Consider the following 26138-nt stretch of genomic DNA (forward strand, 5'->3'; position numbering starts at 1 on the left):
TCAAGAGAACAACTCTAGTCTCCCCTAATGCCTATGATCTGACCGACTTACTAAACAAATGCTTCATTTCTAAATTGTCTGAGTATTGGAGTGTGCCCCTGGCTATTTTTTTATTATTTTTTTTAAATAAGAAAATGGTGCTGTCTGGTTTGCTTAATATAAGGAATTTGAAATGATTTATACTTAAGTACATTTAAAACCCATACTTTTAGACTTACTCAAGTATTATTTTACTGGGTGACCTTCACTTGAGTCATTTTCTATTAAGGTATCTTTACTTTTACTAAAGTATGACAATTGGGTACTTCTTCCACCACTGGTATTTTACATTTGTGCGACTGTCCTTGTCTATCAGTTCTGTCGACCCCAGGAAGAGTAGCTGCTGCTTCTGCAAAAACGAAATGGGGATCCAAATAAACTGTGTGCATTTGCCATGGTTCTCAGTTTACCTAGTGAAATAAACATAAGTTACCAAAAATTAAAAAACAAAAGGCATAATGGATTTCAACTCATTTTCTTTAATATGCACAATAGTTGAAAGAAACATTGTGAGCCACCTTAAAGAGATATGGATTCTAAAATGTATAAAAAGTAAGACAGAGGCCAAAATGCTATCTGTTGCTTTTTCTTCTTTAGTACATGTTTCGTTAGCAAGTAAAAATCTTGCCCAAAAGCATAAGCTTGTATCAGTTTGATACAAGACAAAAATTCCATTCTTTAAAGTGGCTCTCATTCTATGTCTCTAGAATCTAGATCAATGACTGTACACCAGCTAGACTTTGTTCATCAGTTGTGAATGGCTAGTCCAAAAAGGCATGGGCCGCTCCCCTGAAAAAAATCCCCATTCCTTCTCAGTAGTTAGCAACCAAAACATAACTACATTAGTCCAAATGTAATTTTTGTTTTTTCCGGTCCTTGAGGGAAATCAAGACAAAAGTCCAGTTCACAAAATAATTTTCAATCAAGTCATCGATCACGTTACACGTTTAAAAACAAACTTCCCTGTTAATCTTTTAACAGTGAAAACATTACAGCCTCGCAAAGTGAACCAATCGATGGATGACTGGTAAAATGCAGCTGCTTTGTACAGACAACTTCAGACAGTTGGAAATACTCTTAAATTGTATAATTAATGTAGCATATAGAACAAGAAATATGGAACAACTGTATGTCAATGGGCCATTGCAATGCAACCATAGCTTTGACTTATTGAAGCAAACATTCCTTTCCACACACAGTAAGCAGAGGGAGGGGTGACTGAAGTGTGCATAAGACTGAATAGAAACTGCAGATGTGGAATCTACACAGATGAAATCAGTGTTACATTGTCTTTCTCTGTCCCTCTACCGATATCTTTCCAAAATATTTCCTCAAATTCTTGAGTCATTAAATTCAATGTCCGACGATATGTCTCCCCTGCGAGAGGAGATGTGTCTTTTGGAAAAGCCCAGTTGAAGCCTGTTTTTTAAGGCTTATTTCGTTGTTGAGGGGGTTCTCGTTCAGAGGATAGAACCTGGTAAGAGGGACTGATCCAAAACCCAGTTTAGAGGTTCAAAGGAGAGGTGCGTTTGGTTCCAGCTCAACTCCATTCCCCTTCCCCCTCCTCTTAACCCAAAAACCCTTCCACCAGCAAGCCATCCATAGATCAATGCTACAAAGTCTTCCTTGTTATTCATTTCAGAATTTCCCTGTTGCATAATTTTAAATATATATTTTTTGTACTTTAAATCCATTGTTTTTCATGATGATTTCACAACTAAAAGGAATAATATTATAGTGGTGGGTGGTTGTTGAATTCTGTTCAGTCCACTTGGGTATATGTCGACTGCTCACTTCTGTACCCTCTGAGAAGGGTTTTGAGAGCATTCATTCTCAGTGTTCTGTTCCAAAACAAACTGTAGTTCAATGAGGACTGAATAATTAACAGCCTTTTGATGATGTCATCGATTAGAATGTTTAACAAAGGACGGCCTAGATGCTGTCCGTACTCCTCAAAAGAGTCAATTAACTCAGAGGTTGAGTGTCTTCAGTCGCTGTGTCCAACGTGCTCTGATCCCAGACCATGAGACCAGACTCCAGAGAAGAGCACGCCTTTAAATGAGACCATTCCTCCTCTTTGCTGATATGATTGGTAGAACAAGATCATTGGTCCATGCACACAGATGTCTTCAGTCTCTTCAGTGTGTGTGAACGTGTCTGAGTAAGAGAGGATAATAGCAACTTTTTGGCAACTGCAGGAATGACGGACGAGGCGTTCTCTCTTTCTGGAACATTTATAAGCATCGCTGTGAGATGCTTGAAAAGAGATGGATAACAATGATCCTTCAGTGCTTGAGCTGTTGTTGTTAGTGAGTCAGTGATTGATGTTGGGAAGGAGGTGACTGGAGGGTTCAGAGCAGCTAGAGAGTTAGACCTACTAGGTGGACGTTTGCCTTTAAAACTTGAACTCCTTTGCTTGCAGGTTGGTGGCGGGGTCAAAGTTGAAGGTTCCGCCCTGAGTGGCTTTGGGGATCAAGCTGGGATCCTCGTCAATCTAAAAAGAGAGAAGGAAAAGAAATGGATCAGGGTGGTGCCATAGATGAACAAACACACAGACTAGATTCATTGTCACTACAGAAAAAAGGTCAATTTTTCATTCGATTTTATATAGAATTATGTAGCAAGGCCTATAGCCGATTCCTCCATCTTACCCCATTGACAGAGGAAGTGGAGGAAAAAGGCCCTGCGTTTCTGTAGCACACATCCTACACCCAGCACAGCACTGTCAGGACAGCGCTGGGTTCTAACGGTGTGCAAACTGTAGGGCTTCTGTCAGAGCAGAGGTACTCACATCGTCTCCTGAGAAGTACTGGTCGATGATCTCGAAGGCTAGTTTGTAGATGTCCTCGTTTTCATGCTGCTGAAGGTTCTCGATCTTCTCTAGACCTGATGGGCAGAGAGAAATTAGCATGAAAGTCCATCACAGTGAATCAATCTAGAATGTGTGCTTCCCAGTAGCAACACTACACTGTCATACAATGGCAACATGGTGAACTGACACACAAGCACTCCCCCCTCTAACACACACACTGACCTCCACACTCCTCTATGATCTCAGCGATGGTGCTGGCCTCGTCCCCGGCCATGATGAGGACGTTCTTGAGGCCGTCTAGGACCACCTGGACCACCTGGGAGTCCTTCACAGACAGCAGGCTGCAGAACGGAGGAACCACATTCTGCTGCACCAGGTACTCCACCTATAGGGTCGCGTAGAACATAGATCAGCCTACCAGGGCCTTGCTTTGCCTACAGACGGGTAAAGTTAACCAGCCAATCAGGACCATACAAAACGCAACGCTGTATGGATTGGGTGTTGATGGAAACAGCCCTGGTAGAACATACCTGATCTTTTCTTCCACTTATTGTCAAGTTGCTGATGGCCCAGGCTGCCTCCTTCTGTGTGCCAAAGTCTCCCTGCAGACAAACAGAGGTTGTCTGTGGTTAGGATAGTGTTCCTTACAGATCTCCACAAGGACATATGGCTACATAATGCTTCGTAGGGCTACATAAGGGCTCAGTGACTCACCTTAGCCAGCTGGTGGATGATCATGGGCAGCAGGCCAGCGTCGATGACGGCCTGCACCTGCTGCTGGTTGCCTGCTGTGATGTTGGACAGGAACCACACCGCCTCCTAGTGGGCGGGAGGGATACACACACACACAGGAAGCCATTCAGCTGAGAGAAACCCACAGACACGCACACCATGGACCACATGAGTACTACTGAGACCGTTTCACAGAGGTATAGATACTGTTGGAAATAAACGACACTGGGGTCCATCCCATTTCAACGCTACAGTTACAGCAAAACAAACATATGCCACCAATAGCATCTAAACGTGTGCCTGTTACCTTGTTGATCTTCTCCTTGGGGTGTGTGAGCAGGTTGGGGAAGTGCGAGAGGACGTCACAGTTGAGCACCACCTGCGTCTGCTCGTCTGTCCCTGTCACAATGTTCCCCACTGCCCTCAGAGCTGCAGTCTACAGGATATGACATCATAGGTGGTTAATTAATGACGTCACAGGAAGTCACACATTCCGTACAGTAAGTTTCAGGTATATTACCCTTCCCACAAGCCTAACCTCAACCATTAGAGGGAAAACTGGAAACGGACCTTAGATCAGAGTAGGGGCGACTTCATTCTACTTAGGGCTGTGGCGGTCATGAAATTTAGTCAGCCGGTGATTGTCAAGCAAATAAACTGTCATTCACATGGTAATTGACCGTTACTTAACATAAACACGTTTAGCATCTCCTGTCTTCCACGCATAGCCTACAAGCCACTGATGCAGACCTTTGGAACATCTAATAAATCCATGTAATATAGCCTACACCTTCACAATAAATCCACTATTTATTTTAGACAGCTCTAAAGAAAATGTAGTCCATTTCAGAAGAACAGAATAGCATACTCTGAGTTGTCCTTATGTTAGGTCCTGACCTGGCTATGCCATATGGCTGTGGGCTACACAAGTTTAGCAGAAAAGATTTGCTTAGAATTCCATGGCATTATTTTATAGTATGACGAATACAATTGAACATCGCTAAATTAAATAAAGGATATTTTCTCCAAACAATTTAAGAAGTTTGCAAATGCGGCTATTCTGTGTTGAGCAGTTAAACAGGTACACCTATATGTTTGAGTTATTTATGCAACTTTAGTTGATACACCAACGTTGGGAGATATGTTTTCATTTTTAATACATTCTAAGGCTGCATGATGCGACTTATGATGATTTGAAAAAAGTCACATGAATGGCATGAGCTCTGTTTCTGGTGCAGGCTGTATACCATCAGTCTCTCATTCACAATTTGACAAGTACTTGATAATATTCTCAACAGGCCTCGAATTTCCCAGCGGCATCCCCTTGTGTGGCCTTAATCCCCTAAAAAAATCTATGCCTTTTGCCGCCAAAGTGGCCGTTGTGCCCTTGGGCTGAATATAATAATTATAATTCCATTCTCCCGGCTGCCGTGCTCCAAAGCACCTCTCACATGGCTCTCATATTTCAATAATTATTAATTAGCCAATGCCTGTTATGTGATCAGGTCCTTCTCACAGGCATCTCAGCTAAGAAGGCTACAAGTGAAGACAGACACATCGTGACAACTGCGCGCGTCGCTCTTATGTTAGAACTGCCCACATTCAGCCTACTTTTCATCAGCCAACAAGATGAGTAGGCCTAACGAACAGCAAAAGCACTAGCCCCTATCAATCTACTATCCCCCATAGTACCTATTCTGTTGGTCAGCTTGTCTTTCTGTGAAATAAATCATTATTCTAAACATACTCTGGAACCGTTGTGGAATGCGATAAAGCCCAAATTAATACAACCACTCGCATAAAAAAAAAACTACTTTAAAAGCAATGAGGCTGATGCAACAGATCAGAACGTTTAGCTTAAAATGTTGATAAACTATTAGGCTATTTTATCACATAAGTGCAGCAACGCGCACACAGCAGTAGGCTATAAGCATGAATGTTCCAAAATGCAATCAATTAGCAGGAAAACTGTTGTCAAAGAGAATGTAAATGCGATTCTGCATGTAATGCTTTAATATTAAAAAGGTGCATTTCTATGGTGAAAATGTGATTCCTCAAACTTGAAACTCAAGCGCCACCTATGTATTACACCGCTTATAAAGCGGATTAATGTGCTTCATTTTAAGAAGTTATTTGGCCACTTTAGTTTTGATACAAACCTTATCAAAACATATAGGCCTATGGGCTAGGCTACATGAAGTGATTGGAAAAAGTCAGGCAAAAAAAAGCATGCGCTGTTTGTCTTACTGCACACGCTGGGTGATAATACATCACTAAATGATGTCACCCATCAGACTATTCTTCATTTAATGCTGTCTCGGAACAGGTGTAGGAGGGGAAAAGATTATGCAATCTGCAGTTATATAGCGAATGGAGGACGCTTTTCCCGTGGTTTATTTTCATGCCAGCCAGGTAGGCTATACTCCTGTTGTGAATATAAGCTATGTGCTTAATATTAGGAACATTTTAAAATAAAATATAGTAGGCCTAGCCAATAGAAAGCTGATGGGATCCTCCTCTTTTTAATAGAAGCCATCACTCTGTTATCTCACGCAATTGCATAGCCTATAGAAATGTTACGCAACATTAGCTCTCATGAAGTGTTTGATTAGATTTTCAATCACATTTGCATTGATTTCAGAGTGATTCGAGGGACAATAGAGTGTTGAGTACCAGGCAGTTAGTAAGTTTGGTAGGCTACTAATGACCATCAGCAGCATCAGAGCTTGGAGAAGCCTAGTTACCCTGACTAAACGGTCACGTGGCATTTGACTGCGGACATGACTCATGACCATTGATGTGGCGGTAATACGGTCACCGTAACAGCCCTAATCCTACTTCCAATCAGGGGAAAGTAGGCAGACATACCTGAACTTTGACCTCTTGGTGGCTGAGCAGGGGGACGAGGAAGGGGACGACCCCCGAGTCGATGACCATCTGGATCTGTTCGTTCCCTCCGTCTGTGAGATAGGACAAGGCCCACACTGTATCCACTAGGATCTGACCACCGAGAGAGAGGACGTGTTAGAACCAGGGAATTTCCATAGGAAATGGCAAAGCAACTTTGCTGTTGTGATAGTAGGGTGATACTTACATTTATATCAGTGTGGTATATCAATACACAGAGAGCAGGTAGAATCTGGAAGAGGTGGAGAGGAGAGAGAGAGTGTCAGGCATAATGAGTGGGCATACAATGAGGCGACTATTGAGCAGATCAACAGACAGGACCCAGGGTGTTTCAGCAGGCAGACACTGCAGACCTCCAGGACCAGGCTAGAGGATGGTTGGGAACAGGGAAGCAGAATGCTAGGCAGCACCCACAAAGTCCCAGACCACTTTCCCTAATCAAACCCCCCATCGTCTGATTGTCCTCAGAGCCAAACACATGGAACACAGCCAGAGCTGTTTGACAAAGGGTTCAGCTAATATTGACAACACAAATGTCTATGTGAAGACCATAATTCAGTCATTGGCCTCCCGAGTGGTGCAGCAGTCTAAGGCAATGCATCGCTTGAGGCGTCACTACAGACCTGGGTTCGATTCCAGGCTGTGTCACAACCGGCCGTGACCAGGAGTCCCATAGGGCGGCGCACAATTGGCCCAGTGTCGTCTGGGTTAGGGGAGGGTTTGGCTGGGGGGGCTTTACTTGAATCATCGCTCTAAAGCGACTCATGGCGGGCTGGGCGCCTGCAGGCAGACGTCGGTCATCAGTTGGACGTTGTTTCCTCCAACACATTGGTGCAGCTGGCTTCCGGGTTAAGTGGGCAGGTGTTAAGAAGCGTGGTTTTGCAGGTCATGTTTTGGAGGACGCATGACTCGACCTTCGCCTCTCCCGAGCCCGTTGCAGCGATGAGACAAGATGGTAATTGGATATCAACGAAATTCAGTTAGATTGAATGACTGTGCTGGGTCTCACACACCTCTGTCTCTCTTACCTCCTGTACTGTCTCCATGGGGGGTGGTGGGTCTCACACACCTCTGTCTGTCTTACCTCCTGTACTGTCTCCATGGGGGGTGGTGGGTCCTTGTTGCGGCAGAGGTTGACGATGACCCAGGTGACGTTGCGGAGGAAGGTGATGGGGATGGAGGGGTTAATAAACGACAACAGGGGCTTGACCACGCCCAGTGAGATTACGTAATCCCTGCACTGCGGCCCGTCGCCTGCACGGGAAGAACACAGGTGTGTCATTGACTGGCATTAGCCAGTGTGTATGCATGTGTGTGAGCCATCACTCACCGATGATGTTGCCTAGCGCCCACACGGCCTGTTCACATACGTTCTGGTGAGGAGATTGTAGCAGCCGCAGGAATAGAGGCACAGCATCTGGACATGTAGAGAGAAAGGCAGACCCATATGTTAGACAACGTTGCAGACGTGTGTGAGTGAGTGAGTGAGTGAGAGAGATTAGTTAGAGGTAGAGTGATGATATGGCAGACAAGAGACAGAAAGATGGGGGAGACAGTTGAGAGCAGGTGTTTCTATACCAGGAACCAGATGGATAGATTGGCTCATATAGACAGGTCCATCATGTGTGCCTGATGGTTCAGTTTGAAACTGGGCCACAGAAGAACTAGAAACTACTTACTAGATTTGACCACAGCTTGAGTCTGTTGTGACGTCCCTGATGCTATGTTGGTCAACGCCCAGGCAGCCTCAAACTGGAGAGAGGGACTGAGGAAGAGGAGAGAGTAAATGAGGCTAGCTATATGAAGAGACAAACAGAAGCTGTCCCCAGACAACAAAACACAACCAATAAGCCCATCAACAGCACATGGCTACTGATCAACAATCCATTTCAACCTGCATCACCACTAACCCCCACCTCTATTTTTTGTCCATTAAAATAACATCAAATTGATCTGAAGTACAGTGTAGACATTATTAATGTTGTAAAGGACTATTGTAGCTGGAAACAGCTTATTTTTAATGGAATATCTACATGGGCGTACAGAGGCCCATTATCAGCAACCATCACTCCTGTGTTCCAATGGCACGTTGTGTTAGCGCAAACTCCCTCTAACCAGAATAGAAAGGAGTGGGAGGCCCCAGTGCACAACTGAGCAAGAGGACAAGTACATTAGAGTGTCTAGTTTGAGAAACAGACGCCTCACAAGTCCTCAACTGGCAGCTTCATTAAATAGTACCCGCAAAACACCAGTCTCAACACCAACAGTGAAGAGGTGACTCCGGGATGCTGGTCTTCTAGGCAGAGTTCCTCTGTCCAGTGTATGTGTTCTTTTTCCCCATCTTAATATTTTCTTTTAAGTCTGAGATATGGCTTTTTCTTTGCAACTCTGCTTAGAAGACCAGCATCCTGGAGTCGCCTCTTCACTGTTGATGTTGAGACTGGTGTTTTGTGGGTACTATTTATTCTGGTTAAAGCCAGTTTGCACTGTTCTGTGAAGGGAGTAGTACACAGCGTTATATGAGATCTTCAGTTTCTTGGCAATTTCTCGCATGAAATAGCCTTCATTTCTCAGAACAAGAATAGACTGACGAGTTTCAGAAGAAAGTAATTTGTTTCTGGCCATTTTAAGCCTGTAAATCAAACCCACAAATGCTGATGCTCCAGATACTCAACTAGTCTGAAGAAGGCCAGTTTTATTGCTTCTTTAAATCAGAACAACAGTTTTCAGCTGTGCTAACATAATTGCAAAAGGGTTTTTTAATGATCAATTAGCCTTTTAAAATGATAATCCAAGTTTAGCTAACACAACGTGCCATTGGAACACAGGAGTGATGGTTGCTGATAATGGGTCTCTGTACGCCCATGTAGATATTCCATTAAACATCTGCCATTTCCAGCTACAAAAGTCATTTACAACATTAACAATGTCTACACTGTATTTCTGATCAATTTGATGTTATTTTAAGGGACAAAAAATGTGCCTTCTTTCAAAACAAGGACATTTCTAAGTGACACCAAACTTCTGAACGGTAGTGTGTCTCTATATCTAACTGGCGTCGCCTCACGCTCCTGCCTCCTCCACCCAACCTCCTCCACCCTTCTGTCTACACAACACATAAATCCCCCCACGTCTCCAGCAGCCCTGTGCCTGTCCAAGCCTGACACCCCATCCTGCACATTTAGCCCCTGCCCCCCCGTCTCCACCACCCTCATCCCGCCCCCATTCACCAGTCCCTGTCCAGGGGAGTCCCCCCCCCCCCCCCAATCGCTCCCCATCCCCACCACTGAAGAAACAGAGCTGTCAGCTGTGGGGCAGCGTTAGTGCAGCAGAGCAGAACACACACTTTCTCTCCTATCCGTCTGTGTGTGTCTGCAGCCTGCTACAGTGTTCACATCAGCCCAGCCATGCGGAGGAGAGGGAGGGCACACCAGTAGCCCCAGAGCATGACAGAACGGAGAGAGAGCAATCTGACACATACAGGGCTAGTCTACCCACTCATTCACGCTCCGGTTTTCAGCCTTCTCTCCTGTCGCACTTCTCTGACTTTTGAACGGGGGCATCACACAGAATTACCACAGGGGCAATTTACCACCCTCATCTTTCAATTACTCTTCCAGTGCAAAGGTGCCCCATGACCCATACAGTCTCTTCCTCCCCCCATAAAGCAGACTTACTTGTCGTCCCTCTCCAGGCATTTGACCAGGATGGGTAGGATGCCGGACTTAATCAAGTCGTCGATGGGGGGGTTTCTGTCACTGGACAGGAGTTTTCTGGCTGCCTGCACAGCACTGAGCTGGATGAGTCCATTGTCACTGACAGCATTCTGACAGGAAGGAGAGCGAGAACACGAGGTTAGCTCCAACAGTTCAAGATGTATGTACGGGATGGATCTCAACCACACTGACAGAATGCAGGCTTACCTGTAAGATGGCTTCCAGTGTTACATTTTGCTGTAAAACAAAAAAACAAGAGTTGTGAGGTTTGCTGTAGCTACGCATTTACATGTTGCAAGGTTAGAGCTAGGAAACATATTCCTGAACTTGAAGTTGTAGTGTGAGAGAGAATGAGGACCGGCTCACCCCTTTGAAGTCAGAGTCTATGTCTGAGTCTTCCAGGCTCTCCTCCTGTGGAACGTTCCTCTTCTTCAGAAGGTGCTCATCTCGTTTATTCTGGGGAAGAAAGAAAATATATATATTTTAAGTGTTGAATCCTAGAAGGAATACAGGAGTGAATGCTATTGGAAACATTCACCCACACAGTGAGGGAATAGATTCCCTGCTTGACTCCAACAGGCTAAGACTGGTCCCATAACCTCCCAGTGACGTTAATGGCAGATATCACGAGGGAGGAATGCATCCAACTCTGCACAGACGGTTCCCTTCTGCAGCACACATACTGCTGTGTGAGAGAACTGCTGTGTCACTCATCCTACATTAGTGGTTTGCTCTTCTGTAAGGGTAGGACATGGCATTTTAGCAGAAAAAAACAAGTTCTCTCACACTTGTCGTCAAATCATACAGGCCTACTGTATATAGAGGTCGACCGATTATGATTTTTCAGCGCCGATACCGATTATTGGAGGACCAAAAAAAGCCGATACGGATTAATCGGATGATTTTTTAATTTGTAATAAATGACAATTACAACAATACTGAATGAACACTAACTTAATACATCAATAAAATCTATTTAGCCTCAAATAAATAATGAAACATGTTCAATTTGGTTTAAATAATGCAAAAACAAAGTGTTGGAGAAGGAAGTTAAAGTGCAATATGTGCCATGTAAAAAAGCTAACGTTTAAGTTCCTTGCTCAGAACATATGAAAGCTGGTGGTTCTTTTTAACATGAGTCTTCAATATTCTCAGGTACGAAGTCTTAGGTTGTAGTTATTATAGGACTATCTCTCTGTACGATTTGTATTTCATATACCTTTGACTATTGGATGTTCTCATAGGCACTTTAGCATTGCCAGTGTAACAGTATAGCTTCCATCCCTCTCCTCGCTCGTACCTGGGCTCGAACCAGGAACACATTGACAACAGCCACCCTCGAAGCAGCGTTACCCATGCAGTGCAAGGGGAACAACTACTCCAAGTCTCAGAGCGAGTGACATTTGAAACGCTATTAGCGCGCACCCCGCTAACTAGCTAGCCATTTCGCATCGGTTACACCAGCCTAATCTCGGGTGTTGATAGGCTTGAAGTCATAAACAGCGCAATGCTTGAAGCACAGCAAAAAGCTGCTGGCAAACGCACGAAAGTGCTGTTTGAATGAATGCTTACGAGCCTGCTGGTGCCTACCACCGCTCAGTCAGACTGCTCTATCAAATATCAAATCATAGACTTAATTATAACATAACACACAGAAATACGAGCCTTAGGTCATCAATATGGTCGAATCCGGAAACTATCATCTCGAAAACAAAACGTTCATTATTTCAGTGAAATACGGAAACGTTCCGTATTTTATCTAACGGGTGGCATCCCTAAATCTAAATATTCCTGTTACATTGCACAACCTTCAATGTTATGTCATAATTACGTAAAATTCTGACAAATTAGTTCGCAACGAGCCAGGCGGCCCAAACTGTTGCCCATAACCTGACTCTGCGTGCAATGAACACAAGAGAAGTGACACAATTTCACCTGGTTAATATTGCCTGCTAACCTGGATTTCACTTAGCTAAATATGCAGGTTTAAAAATATATACTTCTGTGTATTGATTTTAAGAAAGGCATTGATGTGAATGGTTAGGTACAGTCGTGCAACAATTGTGCTTTTTCGCAAATGCGCTTTTGTTAAAACCATCCCCCATTTGGCGAAGTTGGCTGAAATTAATTACGGTCTTTGTTAGGAATAAATGGACTCCACACGGTTCGCAACGAGCCAGGCGGCCCAAACTGCTGCATATACCCTGACTCTGTTGCAAGAGGTGACACATTTTCCCTAGTTAAAAGAAATTCATGTTAGCAGGCAATATTAACTAAATATGCAGGTTTAAAAATATATACTTGTGTATTGATTTTAAGAAAGACATTGATGTTTATGGTTAGGTACACGTTGGAGCAACGACAGTCATTTTTCGCGAATGCGCACCACATCGATTATATGCAACGCAGGACAGGCTAAACTAGTAATATCAACCATGTGTAGTTAACTAGTGATTATGATTGATTGATTGTTTTTTATAAAATAAGTTTGATGCTAGCTAGCGACTTACCTTGGCTTCTTATTGCATTCGCGTAACAGGCGGGCTCCTCGTGGAGTGCAATGTAAAGCAGGTGGTTAGAGCGTTGGACTAGTTAACCGTAAGGTTGCAAGATTGAATCCCTGAGCTGACAAGGTAAAAATCTGTCGTTCTGCCCCTGAACAAGGCGGTTAACCCACCGTTCCTAGGACGTCATTGAAAATAAGAATGTGTTCTTAAATGATTTGCCTAGTTAAATAAAGGTGTAAAAAAAAAATACATCTAAAAATCGGGGTCCAAAATGCCAATTTCCGATTGTTATGAAAACTTGAAAATCGGCCATTCCGATTAATCGGTCGACCTTTAACTGTATATGTTTCTACAAAACTGCTGGTCAGCTCAGACTTCCTGAAACACTTCTGCAAGCCGCATTCAGAGGACACGTTGGGGCTTTCGTGCAAAAACCAAGGGCTCAGAGTAGAGCTGGGCGATATGGACAAAAATCCATACCGCGATAAATTGTCTGAATTGATGCAATAACGATAAGTTTGGAACATTGATGTGCACCACAGTTTAAAATTATCCTTTTAACTACTAGTATGATGCTTGTACATTTGCTCAAATCACCCATTTTAGCAAATGTATTTGATTTCAAACTTCTCTTATCTCTAGTATAGGCTTCTTATCATAATTAACGAAATCAGATAAATGCCTGCAATAAGTGACCGGTATAGTCGGTGTCAATCATTTATTGTATCATCTCAGCTCTAGCTCAGAGTCATATTCCAGTGGAATGAATTCCCCCCCCCCAGATGCTGATCTAAGTTCAGTTTGGCACCATCCCATCTAATAGTCATGGTTCTACCCAGAGAAGCTGCTATAGAGTCATACATCCAGAGGAATGGTCATGGTTCTACCCAGAGAAGCTGCTATAGAGTCATACATCCAGAGGAATGGTCATGGTTCTACCCAGAGAAGCTGCTATAGAGTCATACATCCAGAGGAATGGTCATGGTTCTACCCAGAGAAGCTGCTATAGAGTCATACATCCAGAGGAATGGTCATGGTTCTACCCAGAGAAGCTGCTATAGAGTCATACATCCAGAGGAATGGTCATGGTTCTACCCAGAGAAGCTGCTATAGAGTCATACATCCAGAGGAATGGTCATGGTTCTACCCAGAGAAGCTGCTATAGCGTCATACATCCAGAGGAATGGTCATGGTTCTACCCAGAGAAGCTGCTATAGAGTCATACATCCAGAGGAATGGTCATGGTTCTACCCAGAGAAGCTGCTATAGAGTCATACATCCAGAGGAATGGTCATGGTTCTACCCAGAGAAGCTGCTATAGAGTCATACATCCAGAGGAATGGTCATGGTTCTACCCAGAGAAGCTGCTATAGCGTCATACATCCAGAGGAATGGTCATGGTTCTACCCAGAGAAGCTGCTATAGAGTCATACATCCAGAGGAATGGTCATGGTTCTACCCAGAGAAGCTGCTATAGAGTCATACATCCAGAGGAATGGTCATGGTTCTACCCAGAGAAGCTGCTATAGAGTCATACATCCAGAGGAATGGTCATGGTTCTACCCAGAGAAGCTGCTATAGAGTCATACATCCAGAGGAATGGTCATGGTTCTACCCAGAGAAGCTGCTATAGAGTCATACATCCAGAGGAATGGTCATGGTTCTACCCAGAGAAGCTGCTATAGAGTCATACATCCAGAGGAATGGTCATGGTTCTACCCAGAGAAGCTGCTATAGAGTCATACATCCAGAGGAATGGTCATGGTTCTACCCAGAGAAGCTGCTATAGAGTCATACATCCAGAGGAATGGTCATGGTTCTACCCAGAGAAGCTGCTATAGCGTCATACATCCAGAGGAATGGTCATGGTTCTACCCAGAGAAGCTGCTATAGAGTCATACATCCAGAGGAATGGTCATGGTTCTACCCAGAGAAGCTGCTATAGAGTCATACATCCAGAGGAATGGTCATGGTTCTACCCAGAGAAGCTGCTATAGAGTCATACATCCAGAGGAATGGTCATGGTTCTACCCAGAGAAGCTGCTATAGAGTCATACATCCAGAGGAATGGTCATGGTTCTACCCAGAGAAGCTGCTATAGAGTCATACATCCAGAGGAATGGTCATGGTTCTACCCAGAGAAGCTGCTATAGAGTCATACATCCAGAGGAATGGTCATGGTTCTACCCAGAGAAGCTGCTATAGCGTCATACATCCAGAGGAATGGTCATGGTTCTACCCAGAGAAGCTGCTATAGAGTCATACATCCAGAGGAATGGTCATGGTTCTACCCAGAGAAGCTGCTATAGAGTCATACATCCAGAGGAATGGTCATGGTTCTACCCAGAGAAGCTGCTATAGAGTCATACATCCAGAGGAATGGTCATGGTTCTACCCAGAGAAGCTGCTATAGAGTCATACATCCAGAGGAATGGTCATGGTTCTACCCAGAGAAGCTGCTATAGAGTCATACATCCAGAGGAATGGTCATGGTTCTACCCAGAGAAGCTGCTATAGAGTCATACATCCAGAGGAATGGTCATGGTTCTACCCAGAGAAGCTGCTATAGAGTCATACATCCAGAGGAATGGTCATGGTTCTACCCAGAGAAGCTGCTATAGAGTCATACATCCAGAGGAATGGTCATGGTTCTACCCAGAGAAGCTGCTATAGAGTCATACATCCAGAGGAATGGTCATGGTTCTACCCAGAGAAGCTGCTATAGCGTCATACATCCAGAGGAATGGTCATGGTTCTACCCAGAGAAGCTGCTATGGAGTCATACGTCCAAGACAAGCCTGTGTGTCTGATGAACCTACTTAATGGCCCCTGGCCAGAGCTCTGCGCTTCCGCAGGCCAGGAGAGGAAACCCTCCCCAAGGCTGAGGGGTAAGACCAGTCTGGCCTCTCTGACAGGGTGGGAGAGCGAGAGAGGGATGACCTAAATACAGCCAAGGCATCCTGACTCTTCAACAACAACCTGAGCATAAGAGGGGGGTAGTTTCCTAACACACACACACACACACACACACACACACACACACACACACACACACACACCTATTTAGAAACAAAATGACTCAGCAGACAGAGCAGCCCATAAGGGGCAGGGGGTGGACCAGGCTGCTCTGTCTCGGCCAATTTGATAAACAGAGACTGCAACATTTCCCGTCAAAATAAAGATGAATTAATTCTATAACCCTGCTTCCACCTAACATCCAAGTCCCAGAGAGACTTAACAGGCTGGAAAAAGGGCCTGCATGTACCGAAATAAGAGGTACATGACAGACACGGCAGCGCTGGAATGGCATCTGTAGAGTGGGCCAGGACACAAACAGAGACCAGAGAAGTGTGGTAGGGTGGGAGAGGTGAAGGGTGAACTCAAGAGGATAGTGTGGAGATTTAGCTTTTCTAATTTCAGTGTGGGGAGGAGCAGAAATAGGCTAATGGGTTAGTCCATTGGATGTGACTGAACTATAAACAGTCAATTGAGATGCTCGGCTCACCTTTCTCAGCTCCACTGTCACTTCATTGCGATGTCTTCGCATAGTCTGTAAGAGAGAGAGGAGAAGAGTCAGAGATGAGCCTAACTACTGGAGCATTTAAAAGACAGCCCATACACTCAAACAAACCACATGCAATGTTAGTCAATTGGAACTGGCTCCATTTTGTTTACAGACTGGGCTTTAGAATACAAGTGTACTGCTGCATGTTGGCAACAGAGAATCATGTTAACTTGATTGCCAGTCAGGGCATCCTGGTTCATATTACTAAACACTGTGTAACCTCCCTCATGCAAGCAATGATTCTGTTTACTTTTATCCACCAACTCAAAGGTGTGACCCGCTGCTGCTGGCAAAACCCTGCCCCTGATCTGACACCCTAACTCAAGGTCGCAGTAAAAATCTGATGTGGTTCCGTATGTATTTGAAATGCTCCATCTATTGAAGACGGAACACAATGTTTTGTCAACACTGCCTTTTGTGGGAACTGTGTTAAGGGAGGATAGTGAATCAGCCATGAGAGAACACCTGAGAGTGGCTCAGCTGGGAGGAGGAAGTCAGAGACCTCTGAAACAACAACAGTCGATCAAATCTACAGAATTCCAGGCATTTCTCTGGGACACTCATTCCATGCTGGGACAAGAGGGCGACTTCCTGTGAGAGGGAAGACTGCCTCAGCCCCTGGACAACACACCAGAGGTCTTCAACCTTTCTTTACATTTGAATACTACAAATGCTGCATTGCCAATGTTGATTGTGGAGTATCCTGTTATATGTTGGGATTATTATTGTATTGTAACAACGTCATACACGGCAGTCACTGTGGCCCTCTGTGGTGGCGTAGGTCATAACTTGTGAAAGGGATACATTTTCTGTAACCTACAGCTATTAACATTCCTTGAAGTCTAAACACAGCCTAAATCTCATTGAATATGCTGTGTGTCTCCTCTCTGATGCAGTAGAATTCAGCACCATAGGAGCAGGGTGTGTGTGTTGCCCTGGCCTGGGGCACTTCTATAGATCGGATAGGGGCTGTATCTGGACAAGGCCTCTCGTCTCTGACAAGTGATCCATCTCGTATTCTTGGCTTAGCTGCTGCAAGCTTGTCAGCAGGGCTGGTGGGTCGTTAGACATGTGCAAGTCACACTGGCCCCAAAACAACCATGTCGCACTTCTGTTTCCTCTCCGCTCAATATAGCACATACCAGATGGACATTAATCCATCATGCTCTCCGTCCGTGATTACTGTGTTTCTAATACATAAGAATATGGGATAGTCAACATGTTATGTAGTCCCAAAAGTGAAATATTTATGTTAAGGACGTGTGATCAATACAGATACAAGGGAAATGGCATGTCCCTTTGAATTAAATGTGTGGCCCTAATCATCGGGTATGGGGTTTTCATTTTACCTTTATTTAAGTAGGCAAGTCAGTTACAAATTCTTATTTACAAAGACTGCCTACCCCGGCCAAACCCGGACGACGCTGGGCCAGTCGTACACCGCCCTATGTAACTCCAAACAGGACCAGATGTGATGTCAGCATGGATAAGAAAGAGGGTCTGTCGTGACGCCTCTAGCACTGAGATGCAGTGCCTTAGACCGCTGCGCCACTCGGGAGGTTTATTGAATCAACATGGTGACAGTAGCATCATTAGCTTTAGATCGATGTGTTTATGGTGCAACTGCTCTAACTCACTGTTTGTTAAACACCCACCCTGCGGTCACTGGGATATTGAATTGCAAGATGTTCATTCACGTATGAGTTAGTTAGCTGGGTATATTATTATAAACTGATTAATAACGCCCGAATCTCAACTGTTGCAGCCGTGGAAGTTGATTTGTGCTAGTCGTTTTCTAACAGTTAATGTGCATCATCCGCCCATTTTGACACATAGTTATGTGTCAAATTGGGTATAATTAGCTGGTTTTGTTAGCTAGATACGCTTACCAGTTCAGTTAAGTTACAGTGACTGACTTGCCAACTCGAAATATCAAATGCCATGCCCATGACCAACATCAAGATGGTTAGTTGTCTGGTGCCTTTTACCAATTATAACTATTACTTTCATTTAGTTGATGCCAAAAAAGTTAATTTGCAAAAATATGTTTCTCACAACCTAGTTAGCTGCTAGCAAGCACAGAGTTAGCAACTTTCCTGGCTAGCTAGCAGGCCTTCTTGCGAAAGCCGCGCCCGCTCCGCATGATAAACTTTAGCTAGTTAGTGTATGTGGATGATAGATCATAATCCGCGACACATTGTAGAACAAGAAAACTTCAACAAGGACGGACAATGAATACTGCAGCAACCAAACCGAATTGAGAGCTAGGTAACCGAGTGTTCGCTAGCACTCGTTGCTAACGGCTAGTTAGCCAGCCAGCTAACGTTAGCCTAGCTAGACACCTCACCTCGACATCGCGCCCCTTGTTTTTGAAGCTCTTAATTCGGTGGTTATCCAAGTCGGCGTTTTCTGCCATGGCTGTCTGTGTTCGGGATGTTTAGCTAGTCCTGCCCTTGAAGCTCCGGTGGGAAAAGAGAACGTACTGCTGTTTTGCCGAAGGGTGGCTGGCCAGGCGTGATACACCGCGATGGGATAATCTCGTCAAGGAGGAGCCACGGAATACTGTCAATTGGGGGAGGAGGACCTATAGCTCGTGTGTGCATCCCCTGGTGTAACCGACTTCCTTGCAACATTGTTGCGCAATGTAACTAGTCGATTCCCTTAAATTGCTGCAATATATCCAGTTGTTTTTTAGTCTCCAATGAAGATACTGTACATTATTACCAAACGACTTGCTAATCAACTATGCTATGGCTGGCTACTTTACACTGATTGCTTGCTGTTGTTGACCGATAGGTTGGATTTGAGCCCAAAGGGAGGACTTCATTATGAAGAATCACTGAAGATCAATGCTTCACAAATTAAACAAAAAATGAATTGACTTTACTGTTAATCCACACAAATGTAGCTACACTAATATTTGAACAAAAAACAATCAAATCACTACATTTTCTTGTTTAGCATTGCTTTAATGTATTACCTACAACTAAATAAACATTATCATATTGAATTTGGGGAAACTACAGAAACATATTCTCACATATTACCCCTCCTGTTTTTTCAGATTAGTGCAGATTAAGTGCCACTCACTGTCATTTACTGAACTAAACAGACAGGGGGGTAGTCTGAATAAAAGAGACACAAAGCTAAAACATAAACAATGCAACCAAAAAAGGATAACGCTAATCCCATGTTGAATGAATGTAGATGTAATTTTAGACCAATGTCTACTGTCAGGAGCCAAACCAATCACTGCTACATTTGTGTGGATTAGTAACCATGTGTTTGATGTATTTCATACTATTCTGCTCCAGCCATTACCACGAGCACATCCTCCCCAATTAAGATGCCTCCAACCTCCTGTGTTTTATTACTCAATTTACTCCATTGGGGCTCAATGATCGATCTCAATTTGTTGCTCATATTAGCCCCTGGTGGTAACATTCTGTACTATCACCAGCCTCTCCAACTGAAGTTATGTGACTGCACTCACCTAGCATGAGATTTGTTTTGTTTACGGTTGGTGTTGCCAGGATATGTTCACTGAATACCACTCCTCTCCTTAGACCTATTCTTGTCTGCAATGATTTAAACTGTCAGTTATCTAAACATGAGTGCCCAGGACTTAATAACATTTAATATTGGAGGTAAAAAATTCACCACTACTCTGTCAACTCTCAGAAGACACCAAGACTCAAGAATAGCTAGGATCCTGGATGGCAAAGACACAGACTTTAAAGTTATCAGTGGACAAGTTTTTGTAGATAGAGATTGGACTTTCTTTAAATACATCCTGGATTATATGAGGACAGGTCAAATCACCTTGCCAGCAGAATTCTCTGACTACAATGGCTTGGCTCAAGAAGCACAGTTCTATGGTTTGTATCCATTGGCACTTTGGGTTGAGAGGAACATCCATCGATCCAGAGTTGAGGTTCTAGAATTGCGCTTCTCTGTCCAGGAAACTCACGGATTCTTCCGAATATTCTGCTCCAATAACAAAACTCTCGAGGCTTTGGCGACAAGGATATCCGTTTTCGTGGAACATCCAAATCTGAATTTCCCACACCTGCCTCAGAACTCCAGCACACCTCATCCTGTACCGGTCCAGAGACCCTCTCACCACGACATGGTGTTCCAATGTGGGACTGACCAACTAGCCAGGGACGACTTCTCTGCCAGGTGAGGGGAAGTTACACTCACCTGTAGGCTATTATACACATCTCAGTGTCTCCCATTGGCCAATTCCTCAAGGGCTCCATACTGTATGATGAGTTTATTAGTCACATGCACAGAGTTGCAAATATAATTGCAGGGTACAGTGAATTTCTTAAGCTCCGAGCTCCAACAGTGCAGGTCAAAAGAGAAGTGAATGAAACAATACAAATAATAATTAAAATATACACATATTTACAACTGTAACACTAATACATGTCCATTGGGGGTTGGGGGCAGGGTGAATGTCGATTGGGGCAGGTAGAATGTCCCTGAGGGATTGTCCATTGGGGGAGCAGCAGGGGGGAAGTGAGAAGTCCAGGGGGCAGGAGGGGGACAGGGGGAGCAGATGGTTTCCTAGTGTATAGACTCTCGCCTGTGTAATGTTAGGGGAAACACTGGATCTGTAATAACTCTTGTATGTTTATTCAAAGCACTATATTATGCACAGTTTTTAAAGACCAAACCTGCATTGTTTTACTCTTACAGGTTTGTAACTATTGAGCCGGACGACAGAAAGCTTCTCAACAGCACCAACGTCCTGGGCCTGCTGGTAGACACCCTTCTGAAGGATGGGTTCCGTCTGATCGGCACAAGGACAGTTTCCCATGAGGAGAAGATTGAATGCTACATGTTTGAAAGGAGCAGGAATACCCAGATCGTTGTACTGAGTGAAACCCCCAGGGCAGAACATCTCAGAAGAGAGGACACACAGAGCCAGCTTGGTGAAGGAAATAAAAAGTGAACTCAGTGTCAGGGTGCATCTCAAAAGTCTAAAGTGGTTCCCTTTCCATGTCATGTTCTGTAATGTCAGTGGACTTCAGACTATTGAGATGGACCCATTCTCTGAGAGTCAGACTGGATTGACCAGCAGATGGCGACAAAGGATAATAATGTTGAGGGCCATAATGTCAATATGCTTCACCTCACCATTAGTCTCAATTTATACAGTATATTTTATTTGACATCAATTTCCTGTGTCCTAAAGTATATTTCCAAAAGTACAATTCTCTAATTTGAAATAGAATTGAGAATGTATTTGATCAAGAACACAAATAAAACATAAAAAATATAACTTTTTGTTTAATTCAACCAGGTAGCCCATAGACTGATGTCGAACGGCAATGCTTTGCTTCAACAGCACCGTCAATACTGGAGGCTTCAGCAGTGGTGACTCCAATATTTACGTGCTGCTACAGCAAGGCAGCCAGTCACAGAATGGCGGTCACAAGCCTCGGATGTTCAGGCTTCGCTCACGTTGTCACAGACATGCACATAACACCACAGCCACCCTCTCTTGTACCCAGTCTGAACTCTCAAGCCCTTGCCTTAGACACTTATCATAGGTCTGAGAGGATAGGATGGGTGTAAGCACAGGTTGGGCAACTCTGGTCTTGGAGGGCCACGGTATATGCAGGCTTTTGCTCCGGCACACCTGATTTAATTGATTGTGGTCTTAAACCACAATTAGTTGAATCAGGTGTGTTAGAGCTGGGTTGTAACAAAAGCCTGCATTCACCGTGGCCCTCCAGGACTTAGCCTAGCAGGTGGAACTATTTGTGTATTGCTTTCACTCTTCCAATCCTTTTTTCCATGTTTCTCCAGGCGTTACTGCAACAGCACAGTACAGCCTGTATCCCTGTATTACCCACAAACCATTCTGTGCTGCTTCAGCACTGCAAGGCCTGACACATCTACACTAACACATTCACACATACCCATCAGCTGGGTATGAAGGATGGCTAGAGTTCTCCTCTATCTGAAACAAGACAAGAAAAGCCAATGAGGTTGGGATAGTATGGTCATGGAACAATAACAGCATGCTGCGTACTCTGCCATGAGGTATGGGCCTTTATTGCACAAGTGGTAGTATGCACAGGGTCAGTTGTGAACAGCTACAATTAGAAACCACTTAGAAAGCTGTTATTCAATGTGCTAATACTTGGTTAATGTCTCTACATAGCTGAGATGTTTTAGGAGTACCAGTCAATAATTATTTATTTTATTGACCAAAAAGTGTTTTGAGGCCTAACGTGAATATTCTTGATGCCTCCATTTTTTTTATGACCAGTGGAACATTCCCCATGTATCTAATTATATATAATTTATCCGTAAGAATAGATATTTTGATTAGTTGATGACAATAATTATTCTAGTATTTCTTTCAAAAGACTCAGATTAGATGAAAATTAGTAATTGGGGGTCAAATGAAACACATTTTATAATTTGGTATTTTATATGGTATTTAGACACATTCAGATAATGATATAACATTTCACTTCTTTACATCAAGTTTCCCAGTACAACTAAGATAATACCTTCTTTTTTTTAAGTACAGTTCATACTTTTAAATGCTTATATTCATTTTGGATAATTAGATTTTGGCCAATATGACATGCCCAAAAAATTCTATCAAAATATTTTTTTGTCAACTTAGTGGATTTCTATCTAAATATCAGTTTCAAATCATTACATTTTTCAATTACCACTTATTTTTACAATTGAAGAGAGTGTTAGATTGAACCCTGCAGCCTGTTACATTTAACCCTGCTGACAGGGTCAATTGTAACATTTCACTTCTGCCACTCTCGTTGAACTGTAAACGGCTGTATGTCCTAGAAACTTAGTTACAGTGTATAATGGTAGCTGAGACATGTGTGTTGTTTGTATAAAAATATGATTAATCTAACTCAAACAATCTTATCAGAAATAAGTAAAAGGCAAAAAGTGTTAATTTAGCCTCGGTCTACCCTAAGCACCACTATTGATAATACAGAAATTAACAGTTGAGATTGACAAGCCCATGCATTGTTGCATTATATAATATAATGTATATATTTTTAAATAATTGATATTAATTTCTCTCACTTATTACATATTTTCTTAGGCTCTGGCAGTGATAAAACAGCAGTTGATGTGGAGAACTCCCGAACTTATAAACGGAAGTCCCGCCTCTTATTAGTTACAGTTGATGATGTAACCGTTTCTAAATTGATCAAGTTGTTGATGCCTCTAAAGTTGTTTTTCTCCAGTGGCTGAGTCTACTGTCTGTTACACGAGGTCATTGTTATTGTAAACAGTCGACCCTCCACATCAAGCATTAGTATGTATCTGTTAATCAAATACAAATAAGGAAGTGTACAGGCTATAGTATAATTGTAATTTATGAAATGTAATAATATTTTAAGGTAGGCTATTTCAAACAATGTATTTATTGAGGAACACACACGGCGATCATAACAACAACTGCACACACCGACTTGATGAACAAAATGTTACAGACCGACTGAGTGAGAATAACGGTCACAATAGCTGTCACACCGACTTGACGAAAAAAATGTTACAGACCGACTGAGTGAGAATAAATGACTAGACATCGTGCTACTTACCTGCGCGTATGACACCTGGAGACGGTAGCCTATAGCCAATGATCCCGTTTAGACTCTTCCCAATGTGCACAGGAAGCTGCGGATTGAAACAACATAATATTCCAGTGAGTTTAACCAGCCGATCATCACGCTTCAAGGAAGTTCTATTCTTTTGTTACTACTGTAGTAGCCTATTTATAAACTACCCTATAGCGCTAGTTTTGCGAGGGAGGCGGGGCGAAGGCATTTGAAGAAAAAAGGGAGATGACTTGATCTCAGCCGACACAAGCGATAATACACACGAACCAATAGATCAACGCATCCTCCATCGCCTTTATATATAGGCAGAGCGCGACCACCCCCCATCTCTATAAAACCATCATCGGCGAGCCCTCTTCCAAAGACTTGCGCCTCGGGGAGAGAAGAAGTCGCCTTTCGAAGTTCGGTTAAGTGATGACTATAGTCTTCAGAAGTGGTTTAAAGTACTTTAGTAAAAATACTTGAAAGTACTACTTAAGTCGCTTTTTTCGGTATCTGTACTTTACTTTTTGTATTTATGGAAACTTTTACTTTTACTTCACTACATTCCTTAAGATAATAATGTACTTTTAACTCCATACATTTTCCCTGACATCCAAAAGTATTCGTTACATTTTGACAAGAATGGTCAAATTCACATAATTACCAAGAGAACATCCCTGGTCATCCCTACTGCCTCTGATCTGGCGGACTCGCTAAACACAAACGCTTCATTTGTAAATGATGTGAGTGTTGGAGTGTGACCCTGGCTATCCATGCATTTAAAAACAAGAAAATGGTGCTGTCTGGTTTGCTTAATATAAGGAAGTCCAAATTATTTCTACTTTTACTTTTGATACTTAAGTACATTTGAGCAATTCCATTTACTTTTGATACTTAAGTATATTTAACACCAAATACTTTTCGACTTTTACTCACGTAGTATTTTACTGGGTGACTTTCACTTTTACTTGAGTCATTTTCCATTAAGGTATGTAATTGAGTACCTTTTCCACCGTTGGTCGTCAGGAGCAGTCAGGCCTTTTCTTTAACTCTGTGTTAGGAACTATTTGGCGGGTAATTTGGCGTGGTTTGATCGGCCGAGGCCCTACAGTGGGGAATTGTATCTAGCGCGTCAACGCCAACGAACAATGGCTGCACTGCATTGCAATGATGATGAAAATATTCCGTTCGTTGATAACGTCGTTTTAAAGTTGCTTCATACAATGAAATAGCAGTTGAAAGTGTTGTTGGTGGAATTGCCTTAATCTTTTCAATTTTTACATTTTCAATATCATCACTTTGTTTCTCGTTTTCTGTGATCAAAATTGTAAGAGCAAAATTTTGTATTTTGAAAGTGCGTGTGTTTAGTCGTAAATTATATACATTTTCACGCCTAGTTTCACGCTTAGTTCATTAATTGATTTGAAATAATGTATTTTAATGTTAAATTTTGATGTCACACTACTTAGGCTACATGAAATGTAGTACATTTCTAGGTAGTTGTTAAATTAAAACATAATTTGTTTCATTACAGTTCAATTAATGTACACGCTATAGCTATAGGCTGAAAGTCTATCTGAAAGGAATATACACGAAATAGAAACAATTCGTTTTCGAAAATATTTGCAGTCAGACATAGTAAGGCTACTCAACAAACGATCGTCAACTCTGCTTGGAAGAGTATTTTCGCGTGCTCACTGAAATAAGTTAGCCCAGTCTGATTATCGAAAAGAAAAATGTGTTGGAAAACAAAACTCTGAATTTGTCGTCTTCATTTAAATAGCAATGAGCTAATATTTGGAATGCATTGTATAGGTTATAGTCTATGAACCCTTTAAATCCTTGAAATAATGTATGTAATGTATCGGAGGCCTATGTAATGGAACATTGGTCTTACAAAGGTGTTTTTCATTTATCCAAATCTTCATTATAGGCCTATGGATAAAATACTCTAAAATATCATGCCAATTACTAAATCCCGCATTAATCTGTGACACCTGCCGTCCGCGTGCGACCCGAAGATTGTATTCATGTTTTCTGTATCGACAAAAGGCATCAGAGATGACAGACATGTCTGCTATTGCAACAGAAGACCCACAGTATCTGCAAATGGCCAACCTCAGAAACAGCTGATGTCCCATAAGTGAAACAAAACATGACAGTGGATCCTATCAACAAACATAGCCTACATTTAATGGTGTTGAAATATACCCAGTTTACAGGGACAACTGAAAGCCCATGTTTCAGTGGAAGTGG

At 42.9% G+C, this 26138-nt stretch overlaps 2 protein-coding genes across 3 annotated transcripts; one reads left to right on the forward strand and one right to left on the reverse strand.

Moving 5' to 3' along the window:
* Positions 1 to 498: 498 nt before the first annotated feature.
* Positions 499 to 18927, reverse strand: LOC106575504 (importin subunit alpha-4). 2 transcript variants are annotated; one of them, XM_014152025.2, is made up of 16 exons: positions 18626 to 18927; positions 16219 to 16263; positions 10573 to 10662; positions 10414 to 10443; positions 10168 to 10316; positions 8170 to 8255; positions 7821 to 7907; positions 7575 to 7744; positions 6678 to 6722; positions 6452 to 6583; positions 3891 to 4019; positions 3566 to 3670; positions 3382 to 3453; positions 3074 to 3236; positions 2831 to 2925; positions 499 to 2533 (listed from the first exon to the last, which is right to left on the reverse strand). In XM_014152025.2, exons 1-16 carry the CDS (start codon positions 18692 to 18694, stop codon positions 2435 to 2437), a joined length of 1566 nt encoding a protein of 521 aa, XP_014007500.2. In that variant the 5' UTR covers positions 18695 to 18927; the 3' UTR covers positions 499 to 2434. The 2 variants fall into 2 exon arrangements, with proteins under 2 accessions (XP_014007500.2, XP_045554993.1); XM_045699037.1 differs by having other exon boundaries at positions 7821 to 7913; positions 18626 to 18925.
* A 218-nt stretch (positions 18928 to 19145) lies between these two features.
* On the forward strand, positions 19146 to 21814 carry LOC106575506 (putative potassium channel regulatory protein). Its single transcript, XM_014152026.2, has 2 exons — positions 19146 to 20460; positions 20983 to 21814. The coding sequence occupies exons 1-2, from the start codon at positions 19889 to 19891 to the stop codon at positions 21236 to 21238; spliced, it is 828 nt and encodes a 275-aa protein (XP_014007501.2). The 5' UTR covers positions 19146 to 19888; the 3' UTR covers positions 21239 to 21814.
* The last annotated feature ends 4324 nt before the right edge of the window (positions 21815 to 26138 follow it).

Source organism: Salmo salar, chromosome ssa17 (genome assembly GCF_905237065.1).
Source record: "Salmo salar chromosome ssa17, Ssal_v3.1, whole genome shotgun sequence".
Lineage (NCBI taxonomy): Eukaryota > Metazoa > Chordata > Actinopteri > Salmoniformes > Salmonidae > Salmo > Salmo salar.

Coding starts and splice junctions, on each gene's coding strand:
- LOC106575504 (XM_045699037.1), bottom strand. CDS start 18,694: ATGGCAGAAAACGCCGACTTGGATAACCACCGAATTAAGAGCTTCAAA. Junction 6,584..6,677: donor TATACCACACTGATATAAAT/GTAAGTATCACC, acceptor CTCGGTGGTCAG/ATCCTAGTGGATACAGTGTG. Junction 3,454..3,565: donor TCATCCACCAGCTGGCTAAG/GTGAGTCACTGA, acceptor GTTTGTCTGCAG/GGAGACTTTGGCACACAGAA.
- LOC106575506 (XM_014152026.2), top strand. CDS start 19,889: ATGAGTGCCCAGGACTTAATAACATTTAATATTGGAGGTAAAAAATTC. Junction 20,461..20,982: donor AGGGACGACTTCTCTGCCAG/GTGAGGGGAAGT, acceptor TTACTCTTACAG/GTTTGTAACTATTGAGCCGG.